This window comes from Pyrus communis, chromosome 3 (assembly GCF_041283825.1).
Source record: "Pyrus communis isolate YQ-2024b chromosome 3, ASM4128382v1, whole genome shotgun sequence".
Classification (NCBI taxonomy): Eukaryota; Viridiplantae; Streptophyta; class Magnoliopsida; order Rosales; family Rosaceae; genus Pyrus; species Pyrus communis.
This window is the reverse complement of record NC_142567.1, coordinates 24338372-24350661: the sequence shown is the minus strand read 5'-3', so window position 1 is coordinate 24350661 and position 12290 is coordinate 24338372. Positions and strand designations below refer to the sequence as shown.

General features: G+C 35.5%; 1 protein-coding gene and 1 long non-coding RNA gene across 7 annotated transcripts; both read right to left on the bottom strand.

Moving 5' to 3' along the window:
- Positions 1 to 3797: 3797 nt before the first annotated feature.
- LOC137716410 (protein ACCELERATED CELL DEATH 6-like) lies at positions 3798 to 7029 on the bottom strand. 6 transcript variants are annotated; one of them, XR_015960929.1, is made up of 6 exons: positions 6679 to 6950; positions 6050 to 6546; positions 5757 to 5924; positions 5046 to 5467; positions 4917 to 4978; positions 3798 to 4593 (listed from the first exon to the last, which is right to left on the bottom strand). XR_015960929.1 is itself a non-coding variant. In XM_088691445.1 (5 exons), exons 1-5 carry the CDS (start codon positions 6831 to 6833, stop codon positions 4540 to 4542), a joined length of 1425 nt encoding a protein of 474 aa, XP_088547571.1. In that variant the 5' UTR covers positions 6834 to 6948; the 3' UTR covers positions 3798 to 4539. The 6 variants fall into 6 exon arrangements, 3 of the variants coding, with proteins under 3 accessions (XP_088547571.1, XP_068311959.2, XP_088547569.1); XR_015960928.1 differs by having other exon boundaries at positions 5757 to 5894; positions 6050 to 6949; XR_015960927.1 differs by having other exon boundaries at positions 6050 to 6947.
- Positions 7030 to 7565: 536 nt separating this feature from the next.
- Positions 7566 to 8112, bottom strand: LOC148698185 (uncharacterized). Its single transcript, XR_015960349.1, has 2 exons — positions 7924 to 8112; positions 7566 to 7830 (listed from the first exon to the last, which is right to left on the bottom strand). It is a non-coding gene; the product is annotated as an uncharacterized LOC148698185 (long non-coding RNA).
- Between the last annotated feature and the right edge of the window lie 4178 nt (positions 8113 to 12290).

The window sequence follows — 12290 nt, the reverse complement described above, 5'->3', positions numbered from 1 at the left end:
CATTGTGGTTTTTTGTGGTAAAACCTCACACCTGACGGATTTGACAGGTGATAAAGTTGGAGACAGTATTAGAGTGGGACCCACGGGCTCGCGGATCCAAAAATCCAACAATTATGTACATCGATTTAGAGGATACGTATCACATTCATCAAGCTATACATCTCAACTACGTAACTTCTTTAACATTAAAATACTATAATTAAGTTTTGATATGTTGGGATAGGTATGAGAATGACCACAATTCCACATTTGAGAACATAAACCAAAAAAAACCTTACTGAAATTTATCATAAAGTATTAAAAAATCTCAAACAAAATTGAATGACAATTGATAAGATAATAGGCTAAACATTTTATCTACGGTACCTCCTTTTGTATATAGCCCTAGAAACTCTAGGAGACCAAATACGAATACAATTAACAAAATTAAATGACAATTGATAAGATAACACGCTAAACATTTTATCTACGGTACCTCCTCCTATATATAGCCCTAGAAAATCTAGGAGACTAAATACGAATACAATTAAACAAGTAACAAAAAAATAAAAAACAACAGTCTCTTTGAAACGTCAACACATTATAACAATGAGTTTGATGTGCATCGTCAGTCTTTTTGAAACGACATATAATGATTTCAAATCAAACACTAAAGCTCAAATTAATCTATAAAGCTTTATTCTTGCTGCTCGATTTGCACATTTCGACTTGATTTCACCACCAAAATGCAGAAGGGCATTAGGGGCTAGAAAGAACTTCATAGTCGCAGAGAACGCGGTATAAAAGAAGGATACCGGCATGTCGCATTCATCAAGCTATACATATCAATTACGTAGCTACTTAAGCATTAAAATACTATAAGTTAATTTTGATATGTTTGGATAAGTTATGAATGACCACAATTCCACATTCGACAACATAAACCAAAGAAAACATTACTGAAATTTATCATAAAGTATATCAAACAAAATTGAATGACAATTGATAAGATAACATGTTAAACATTTTATCTACGGTACCTCCTTGTGTAGATAGCCCTAGAAACTCTAGGAGACTAAATAGGAATACAATTAAACAAGTAATATAAAAATAAAAAACAACAATCTCTTCGAAACGTCAATACCTTCTAGCAATGAGTTTGATGTGCATCGTCAGTCTATTTGAAAAATGTAATGATTCCGAATCAGACACTGAAACTTAAATTAATCTATAAAGCTTTATTCTTGCTGCTCGATTTGCTTTCGACTTGATTTTCAGTGTGTTCCGCAATCTAATTTACATCAGTCCCTCTCATATAGAGGAGCCCTCTCCTACACTTGTGAGACAATTATTTAGTTGACCAAACTCATTATAACACGTGTAACTTCTCCACTATTATAATAAAAATGCCTGCCAACTTCATGACCAAATTAAGGGTGAACCGGATAAATGCATAGCGTTGTGTATCCTGGTCGGTATTTAATCGCCGCCCCCTTCCATGTCTTACATAACTGTATATTTCAGCTGTACGTTTGTTCAAAACCAACCAATTAGGACTCATAAGAACTGAAGAAATAAAATTCGGACAACGACAGATGCCTAGCTAAAATTTGGCACCAACCATATTTTCAGGTGCCTACCGGGCACCTATATAAGAAGGAATCGGAGTCCTTCCATATCAAGATCTATCCATTGTGAAGTATACCCACAAATTGTTCGATGAATACCTTTTAGGCAGAAAAAATGCCCCCACGTGCTCGACTAAATTTCTCAATGAAAAAGTTGTGCGTGGTTGAATCTTATATTGGAACCCCATGTGATTAGAGTCCTGAATCTGCCATTGCACATATGTATACATATATATTTGGATGGAAGCGTTCACAGACTATATTTATCTGGAACAGAATGATATTTTTGTACTTAGTTAATCAATTTAAAATGAATTAAAACATACCAAATTAGTGTTCACAGTTAAGACCCCTCACAACTTATAGACTTCAAATTCCCATTCATAACTAGGGTTGCTCTGTTAGGGTAATTTTTATATTGGGTGACGCCAACGTGAGATCTGATGTGAGTGAGACGCTTCACATTGGATGAGATCTGAGGTCAGATGAGACCAAATACATGATGTTCCACCTGGTTAGTAATGTGTTTTTTGTTCTCTCTCCGATACTAATGATTGTTGTGTGAGCTCCTCGATCCCTCAAATTCAATTATTCGACCTCATATACCTTAAACTGATTCCCGGCTGGCCTTGTGAGAATTTCGAAGGCTTATTTGATGAGTGCTTATTTATTGCATCGCTGTGCAGAAGAGACATGCTAGGCAGATTCGCCTCAAAAGCAAGTTTCTAACAATTTGCTGGACAAGTGTCCCTTCTATCGCAACAATTAATATTCATGTTTGGGTCCATTAAAATAACAAAAAAAAATGTTAAAATTGTTCTCTCTCTCCTCCAACCTATCGTCTCTCCAACCCGATGAACTCAAACAATCTAAAGAGACCAAGAAACGAAGATTGTCTCATAGCTTGAAACTAATACGCCCTTTAGTATTTCGACTTAATCTTCTAGGAATAGCTAGCCATGGTGTTCTCCTATTTCTTTCTTTATTCATCAAGAAAGAGAACGATAGAAATTTCACTGAGCACTTTGGAGAACATGATTTTGCAAGCATCATATGCTACTCTACTTAAAGCTACTGCCAGGTTCTCAACGGCTAATTTAATTAGTGCCGATAGTTTGGGGTTTGTGTACAAAGGAGTGATCGATGATAATGATAAAGCTCAACTTGTTGCCGTGAAGGTGTTTAACTTGTTACGCCGTGGAGCTTCGAAGAGTTTCATAGCTGAATGTGAAGTTTTGACAAATATTAGGTGTGGTAGTGAAAGTTCATCGTCTTCACTCTTGAAATTGTACTTACAAATAATTAAACATCTTTGGACAAAAACCAAAGCCACACGCCCAAGGAGTGGAGAGAGTTTGGCCAATGGATCTCTAATGCCTAAGTTTCTCTAAAAAGAGCGAGTTTAGAGCTTGAGTTTAAGGTTTCAACTTACTTGAGAAGTGCGGAATAAGGAGTATTTATATGGTTTGGCCGGGCACATAGGGTGAGGGATCTCGCACCACATGTCAGCATTCAGTTGGCCAAGTTGTGTCATCCATTGGATGAGGAAGTAGTCTTTAATGAGGAAAGCTTAAAGGTAGGATTTAGTTATTAATTCTACTTTTAATTCCCTTGTCTTATCTTCTTGCCATGGGCAGAGGAGTTTGGAGATAGTGTGTTCAACAGCTCGTATCTTTTTGGTTGTTGATATATGCATGGAACAGATGAGGGCCTTACTAATTTAATAAAGGTTATTCTCATCAATCATGAACAAAAGTTCATGTGTCAGCTCTAAGATTTTTTAATTATTTTTTACACAAATGGAAGGTGCATGAGGTGTAGAAATCCCAAGTTGAGTGGGCTAGCAAAAAGTGGATTCCTTGTTTGCTTTGAATTTTGAGCTCACGTGTAGTAAAAGTATTATGGGTGATGAATACCAACTGCCTCTAGAATTTATTTAACTATACCTTAAATAAAGGATTAAATAAACCTAGAGAGCAATTATTTTCCAAACAAGAAAGATAGAAAACCAGAGAATTGTTCCCCTTCTCCCAGTTTTTTCTTTGCTTGCTTCATGAAGAGTTGATCATCGTCATTGGTAGCGCCTCCAAGGAGTTTTTTATGATGATGATAATAATTGAGACTTTGCTCAATATTAATCTAATGTTAAGCGCTGCATGATAGAAATTCCCAGCAATTAATGAAATGTAGTGGAAGTTGGAAGTAGAGGTATTATCTAGAGAAATGTAGTTATTACAAGATAAGAAAAGGTTGGCAGTAATACAGGATAAACGACTGGTTCCATCTTCAACACTTACCACAAATCTTGATTGAAATTCTACAAACTCCATCTATTAGACCAATCATCGTCGTAATTATATCCGCTTACAAACATCAATATATAAAAGCTAAAGATTAAGAAGGCTTGTGTTGGGCCAGGTACGCAGGAAACTGAACCATCCATGAGAGGAGCAAGGAGCCCTACTAGGAAAACCGTGAAGAAAAATCCCGTGGCATAAACAAAGATGCGAAGCCATAAAACGTGATACACTGTCAGTGCAACACCAGCCAGGAATGACGAGGACATCATGATAAGCGTTACGCCTAGCACCGGTAAGGTGAATCTCATGACAGCAGAGATTACATTAGGGTCATGCGTTTGTGCCCACATAAGGGCAAGTGAAACAGTAATGGAGCCGCACATCGCCACGGTATTGCATGTCAAGAAAATTTTGAATAGCCAATGCGTAAGAAAAATTGGGGGGCCCTCATCATTTCCAGAGCTTCTGTATCCACCTGGTATTGTGAAGCCTTGAGCAAACGTTATACCAACCACCAGCGTTGACACCAATAGGAGAGTATTGACACTCTCTTTCGAAAACATTAGGATATCAGAATTGTGCAAGGACTTCGAATCAGAATCCTCTATCACTAGCTTTACTTTGGAGGCTGTTCATTCTTCAGATCGTGGAGCATTAGCCAAGTTCAAGGCCATCAGTGTCAGTTTCTGCAAGAAAAACGAAAGTTTCAGTTCTTGACCAAGTTGTTATCAATACGTAGATCATGCATGACAAACAAGAGAAACGATTATTAAAATAAAGGCCATAAGGTTTAGCTTCTGCATGGAAAAATCGTGTGTAATCAGGATATCCTCCCCTCTTTATCTCTCTCATATGCAATGAGAGCGGCAAGAAGGGGATACATATACCTCTGGTTAATTAATTACGTTGTAGAATTCTCTCCTATGTACGACATACTTGTAGGTAGTTGTAGTGTCACACTGTGTAGGTAAAGGAAACTAATCAAAAGATGAGTTGAGAAATTACGTACTCTCCGAAAGAACATCTCTTTATCTACCTCGGTCTTCTCTGCAAGGTCCAATGCCGTCATACCTGCACTGTTCAAACTATTTAAATTGGCTCTCTCATACGCATGGAAGAGGGAAAGAATTCTGACAACCTTAGGATGCCAGTTTTGGACGGCTTCATGTAGAGGGGTATTTCCACTTTTATCTCTTTGCTTGCTAAGCACTTGAAGATTGGGCTTTCCAATAATATATCGGACAACATTGACTCTTCCATGCGCAGCCGCAACATGAAGAATATTCCGGCCTTCACCGTCACATGACTCCCTCAAGTCGGGGCAATGATTGAGAAACTCTTCAACAACCCTCCAATGGCCTTTTTTGGACGCCACGTGTATGGGAAGGAACTGATTTTCTTCACCTTTGTATGCCAATCCAGTAAATTTGTGTAACAATACGCGTACCGCCACAAAGTTACCTATATAAGCCGCAAGTGTAAGAGGAGTCATCCACTCTTGGTCCGTTGAATTGATTAGATCAGCTGAATCCATTTTGTTCAATATCGTCTCTAGGAGATCTACATAGCATATCCATTTTAGAAGCTACTCTGTCAAGAATAAGTTTATATGAAGAGAGAAATAAACGAAAGGTAAATTGTCATAATGCCATATTACAAAGAGTTGGAGCATCTCCAACAGTTTAAGAAAATGATTTTGATGAGCCACGTAGATAAAACGTTGCTCCTGCTCCAATGGTATGGGCAATTGAGTAGGAAAATTTTGCTCATTCCCACAAAGTAAGCAATATTATTGACTACTTCAATATTATATGCTGATGATATGAAAATGGCAAGGACAGAGCCATACTTGTATACTTCTTTCTGTTGATTCTGGGCAGCCACCATTGAGAAACTATACGCTTAAAATACATCAAGCATACAACCCCCGCCAGGAAAAAGAGTGGATTGATGAGAGTGCATGACATGAGCAGGGCCAACACTAACACTGCATTAATTTTCTTGAGTCCACTTTTTGCTATATATGTACCCCATGCCAAAATTTAAAAAGAATACTCATTACTAGCTATATGTACCAAAAACAAAAAGTACTCGCGAGTATACCCAAAAGGAAAAAGGTAACTGCAAATGCTTAATATTTACCCTGTTTCCTCCATATGATCGCACTAAGAAGAATTGAGTTGCCGTTCGATCCTTGCCAAAAATTACCAGAATTAGCGTCTGCTGTTCTATTTGGCGTGTTGGCTACCATTGCTTTAACGAGTTCAAGATTGGCAGTTTCAGCGGCCATGCACAAGGGATTCTTACCGGAGTTATTTGTAGAATGCGACGTGGATCCATCTTTGCCAACCAAAAACATAGCCACATCTTGGTGATTATTTTCCACAGCGACATGCAACGCAGTGTTCCCTCTCCCGTCCTTTTCATTAAACGTATTACCTTGAGCCGTGTCTACCAAACAACGAACTGCGGATAGATGGCCAGCGGATGCGGCTACATGTAGCGGAAGTTGTCCATCATCATTTTGTTTGCGGAGAAGCCCCGGGAAATTTAGGGTAATTAGTTGGATAAGCTGCACGTGGCCTGTATTTGCAGCAAGGTGAAGCACCGTGTTCCCACGGGTGCTTACTTTGTTTTCACTACTTAGGACCAGCGATACTATTTGATCAGGAATATTACATATAGGTATTGCACATGTGGCTCTGGCAAAATACTTTGTGCGCATAGCCCATATAAACTCTTGACGTCCTGATTTAGGCATCGTTGCATACCTGTATAGTTTAGGATCCATGCGCGTGTCGCCTGCCTCGGTGTCTCCTGCAGCGTTCTCATGAGCACCCTCGCCAGTTATTTGATCATCTTGTCTTGAACTCCAGCCAACATCCTCCATTGCTATTTCACCTTGTCTTAAACTGGAAGCAGCCATTAATTTGCAGATTAGCTATATAGGTGCTTTTTCCACGGAGAAAATATGACTTTTGTTTACTGTACGATTTCTGGAATCTTGAGTCTTGCGCATTTAATTTTGAGGGGGGTCCTCCATGTGGAAGACTATTGTTGCCTTCCAACGCAAGTTGCGGAACAATCATATACGAACCGACCAAAAACGCAGTTTCACTCTTAAGGACTTTGTGCGAGTATCCAGCTCATTTATCCACTTCAGTGAACAATAATATACTCCAATGAACAGTAATAGACCAAAGCATTTCCACCCCTAAACAAATGCGTTGGCACCTAGTCTAAAAATGCGATGACACAAATGATCTCCACCCCTACAAAATATTCTGGCACCCAGCCTATTTAAAATATTATTAATTTTTTTATAAAATAATAAATAAATAAAATTGTTTTAATTTCAGATAGGATTTTTAACCAATCTTGTCACGTTACGTGTCATTAGGCCTGGCAAACAGGTCATGTCTGTCGTGTTAGTTTCGTTTTCGTGTAACACCTGTTATCTTAACGGGTTGTGTCGTGTCACACCCGTTATCTTAATAGGTCCTTAACAGGTCGGGTCACTTTACCCAACAGGTAAAGTGACCTGACCCGTTATGACCCGTTAAGAAAAATTTTTTTTTTTGAAATTTGCACATACCACACATTGCCACATAAATATTACTTCAAAACATTAAAACATTTGTCGTTTAAGTACTATATCTACACTCGAAAATAAGAGCTTAATAAAAAAATAATACATACACTACTAATCTATTACAAATATTAAATGTGCAAGGATGTGCAAAATGAAAGAGTTTTTGTTTTCAAGATTGTAAGTCTTTCTCAAAAGTTTACACCTTCATTTACAAAATCTTCAATTTACATCGATCATCATGAAATTGCATTGGAACTTTGGCTTGATCGATTGCCTTCAAGAGTTATGTTGAAGATAAGGTTTTCCACGTCAGAACTCTCTTTCGCATAAACTAAATATAGAAAAACCAAACATTAAAAATCATTCAAATTATGAGAAGTTTACCAAAATAATTATGAAAAGAAATAAAATAATAATATTATACCATATAAAACTCTAGCCTTTTTCTTTGCCGGACTTGTATTTGTATCTTTTGTATTATCACTTCCATGATGAGGTTGCATTCCCATTGTCACTTCCACTGACCCTCCATCATTAAGATTCGTAAAATCTTGCTCTACAACATCCATTGCTTCAAGAAAAAAAAACAAAATTTTAAAATCTTACTCATACCAATTTCATACCATATCCATTTCAAATTCACATATCTATTTCAATTTCACATATATAACTGCACTCAAACAGTAAGCAAATAGTAAGCAAATAATGGAATATCGAATGATTTTGACTAAATTAGTAGGCCCTATAATATAAACCACGATGGCAAGAGAAGATGCTTTATCATCATGATTGGCAATGCAAGTGGTGACTTTTGGAATAATATTATATTTCAACTAGGGCTGTTGAAACATGCATGCGTATGTAAGCACTTCCCTCATTTCCCACTCCGAAAAAGGTTAGTCTTAGGCCATACAAAATGCATGCCCACTTCTATAATGAGTATATTTTCTTCCTACCCTACCATTTATCATCATTCCCTATTACTTGGTAAGCTACATAGCCAGCAATACATCATCGATTCACATGTAATAACGATTAAGATAAGACTTGTAAATGAATGTATTGGCAAATTTAACTAACACTCCAAAGAAATCACCACACACTCATTTCTTATAAGAGCACAAGAGAAAGATGACATTTACAATCACTACACACTCTTGTTTTGCAGTGATGCTGATAGCAGTGTGTAGATAAAGCAAATGGGTGTTAAATGTTGAGCCATTTCTTTGTTGCAGAAAGCACAAATCGATCAAGGAGTAAAAGTGAATTCATAGCTTTACATTTTTTGGTAAAAAAAAAAGTAATGGCCGTCCTTAATTTGATTAATATTTGTTCAAAATCGTATTGGAGTCCTTTGAGGACCTGAGATGACATCTTGGAGTCAATTGCGATAAATTTGTCCCTAACATCTCCTCTTTCTATCTTAAACCATTAAAATGAAAAAGAACAAAGAAGGAAATAACAAAATCCCAAAAGCCCTAATTCAGAGTCCCTATTCAAAACTCCTAATTCAGAAACATGAATTTTAGAAATTCTGAATTCCAAAAGCCCTAATTCAGAGTCCCTATTCAAAATCCCTAATTCAGAAACCTGAATTTCAGAAATTCCTAATTCCAAAAGCCTTAATTTAGAAACCCTAATTTCAGAAATTCCTAATTCGAAAAGCCCTAATTCAGAAACCCTTGAGTTTATTGTGGGAATTTCTTATGTTGTGCAGTGAGGAGGAGTGCGGACTGAAGAGTGAGGAGGGTGATAGAGTGGGTGAACCGGTGAGGAGTGAGGAGACTGACTGAGTGACTGAGTGAGGAGGGTGATAGTCTGGGTAAGGTCAAGACTCGAGGATGACGAGGAGAGTGAGGTCACTGATCTGAGACTGAGGTGAGGTGAGAGGGCCCGTGAGGAGGGGGAGGCGCCGTGCCCTCGTGACAGCGTGAGGTCTCGAAGTCGAAGACGAAGTCGATCGAGGATTTGAGAGAGAAACAGAGAGTGATTTTGAGTCTGAGTTAATGAGAGAGAAGAGTAATAGCCTACAATGGACGGCTGAGATTAAATCTCAGCCAATCCAATGGTTATCAATTTTTTAAAATTTAATAAAAAAAATATATATATATATATATAATTATGAAATGGATGGCTGAGATTTAATCTCAGTCGATCTAATGGTCATCAATTTTTTAAATTAAATTTAATATATATAATTATTATAGTTTTTACTTTTTAGGGGTATAAAATTGTTAAATTAATGTATATAATTATTAATATTATAGTTGATTCATACTTTTATTAAGTATATAACATAAGATTTTGAGATATCCACATCCACTAGTGTAAATATTTTAAATTGAAGATCAAATTCATTCTTTGTATTCATATAGGGTCAAGGAGTGTAGCTGTAAAAAATCATCAAAATCGGAGTTAAAATAACCGTTAAATCGTGATTTTTCGTTTATAACCGTCGAAAAATTTTGTCCCGTTGCTTGATCCCTGAATGTTTGTTTTTTGCAATTTTTTGCTGATGTGATCTCGAAGCATATAGAAACAAGTTTGACGGTTTAGATCATTGAAATTAGTTTCGAAGAATTCATATTCCATCAAAACGATAGATTGACTAACACTTAGAGTTTATTTATACTTTCATTAAGTATAACATAAGATTTTGTGGTATCCACTTGTGTAAATATTTTAAATTGAAGATTGAATTCATTCATTGTATTCATATAGGGTCAAGGAATGTAGCTTTAAAAAATCATCAAAATCGGAGTTAAAATAACCGTTAAATCGTGATTTTTCGTTTGTAACCGTCGAAAAGCTTTGTCCTGTTACTTCATCTCTGAATGTTTGTTTTTGTGATTTTTTGCTAATGTGATCTCGAAGCATATACAAACAAGTTTGACGGTTAGGATCGTTGAAATTAGTTTTGAAGAATTCGTATCCCATTAAAACGATAGATTGACTAACACTTAGAGTTTATTTATACTTTCATTAAGTATAACATAAGATTTTGTGGTATCCACTTGTGTAAATATTTTAAATTGAAGATCGAATTCATTCATTGTATTCATATAGGGTCAAGGAGTGTGGCTGTAAAAAATCATCAAAATCAGAGTTAAAATAACCATTAAATCGTGATTTTTCGTTTATAACCGTCGAAAAGCTTTGTCCCGTTACTTGATCTCTGAATATTTTATTTTTTGTGATTTTTTGTTGATGTGATCTCAAAGCATATACAAATAAGTTTGACGGTTGGGATCGTTGAAATTAGTTTAAGAGAATTAGTATCCCATAAAAACAATAGATTAACTAACACTTAGGGTTTATTTATACTTTCATCAAGTATAACATAAGATTTTGTGGTATTCACTTGTGTAAATATTTTAAATTGAAGATCGAATTCATTCATTGTATTCATATAGGGTCAAGGAGTGTAGATATAAAAAATTATCAAAATCGAAGTTAAAATAACTGTTAAATCGTGATTTTTCGTTTATAACCGTCGAAAAGTTTTGTCCCGTCACTTGATCTCTGAATGTTTGTTTTTTGCGATTTTTTGTTGATGTGATCTCAAAGCATATACAAACAAGTTTGACGGTTGGGATCGTTGAAATTAGTTTCGGAGAATTCGTATCCCATCAAGTTCCAACGGTGTGTGTGTGTATTTATTTATTTATTAAGTAGATTTAAATCTATTTATTTTGTATGTATAATTGACTGGTACACGGAGTAGTACATCACGTGTGTCATTATAAAAATAGTAAGATATGTCATATGTGTGATAAAAAGTTAATAACTTAAAAAAAAAAAAAAATTCTCACCACTTCTATTAATTTTCATTTTTCCCTCTCTTTTTTGTTTCTTTTTTAACTTTTCTTATAATATTCACTTTTCCCTCCGGCATCTTTCCCTAATTCCCTCTCTTTTTTGTTTCCTTTTCAACTTTTCTTCACATTTTCATTTTCCCTCCCTTTTTTTTCAAAAAGGGCGGCAGAAATGGAATGAAATTATCAATTATGGAATCAAATCAATGGATGCATATTAATTAATAATTATTATAGTTTTTATAAAATTTAATTCAAAATTTAATATATATATATATATATATATAATATTATTATAGATAGTTAATATTTTGGGGGTATAATTATTATAGTATATATAATTATTATAGACTTTATAGTTAATTTAATATATATATATATATATTATAGTTTTTAGGGGTATAAAATTGTTAAATTAATATATATAATTATTACAGTATTTTTTTAGGGTTATAAAATTATAAAAATAATATTCTGCTTATCGTGTATTGTGTTACCCACGTGTATACCCGAATCAACCCACTATCTTAACAGGTGCTTATCGGGTTACCCGATAACGACCCAATTCGTTATCGTATCGATCCAAACAACTGTTAATTTCGTGTCGTGTCGTGTCGGGTTAACGGGGTAGTGTCAGAAATTGCCAAGCCTAATTGTGATTAAGGAGTTATTGGAAATAGCTTCAAAACCAAAGGCAATATTTTGGCCTACGGTAAATCTTGTCTCTTGTTTATGATATGATATATGTGCGTGCTTTAAAACAACTTACCGTTAATGATGAGTCATCTGTGAGCATTGTGAAATGTTCTCAACTAATCATGGCCAAGATTTCATTACTTGTTCTCCAAATTTCTTTTTTTTTTTTTTTTTTACAATAACCAGATATTATCAATAAGCATGGTATTATTTCTATATGAAAAAACCTGGCATGAAACTAACCTTTTTTTTGTATATATTTTATTTTCAAATAGAAAGA

What these genes read in the sequence shown, in the direction of transcription:
- LOC137716410 (XM_068455858.2), bottom strand. Translation starts at nt 6,833, where the DNA reads ATGGCTGCTTCCAGTTTAAGACAAGGTGAAATAGCAATGGAGGATGTT. An exon ending in CAACAGAAAGAAGTATACAA is followed by an intron (nt 5,468 to 5,756) that starts GTATGGCTCTGT and finishes TATGCTATGTAG; the next exon opens with ATCTCCTAGAGACGATATTG. An exon ending in AAGAGATGTTCTTTCGGAGA is followed by an intron (nt 4,594 to 4,916) that starts GTACGTAATTTC and finishes TTTTTCTTGCAG; the next exon opens with AAACTGACACTGATGGCCTT.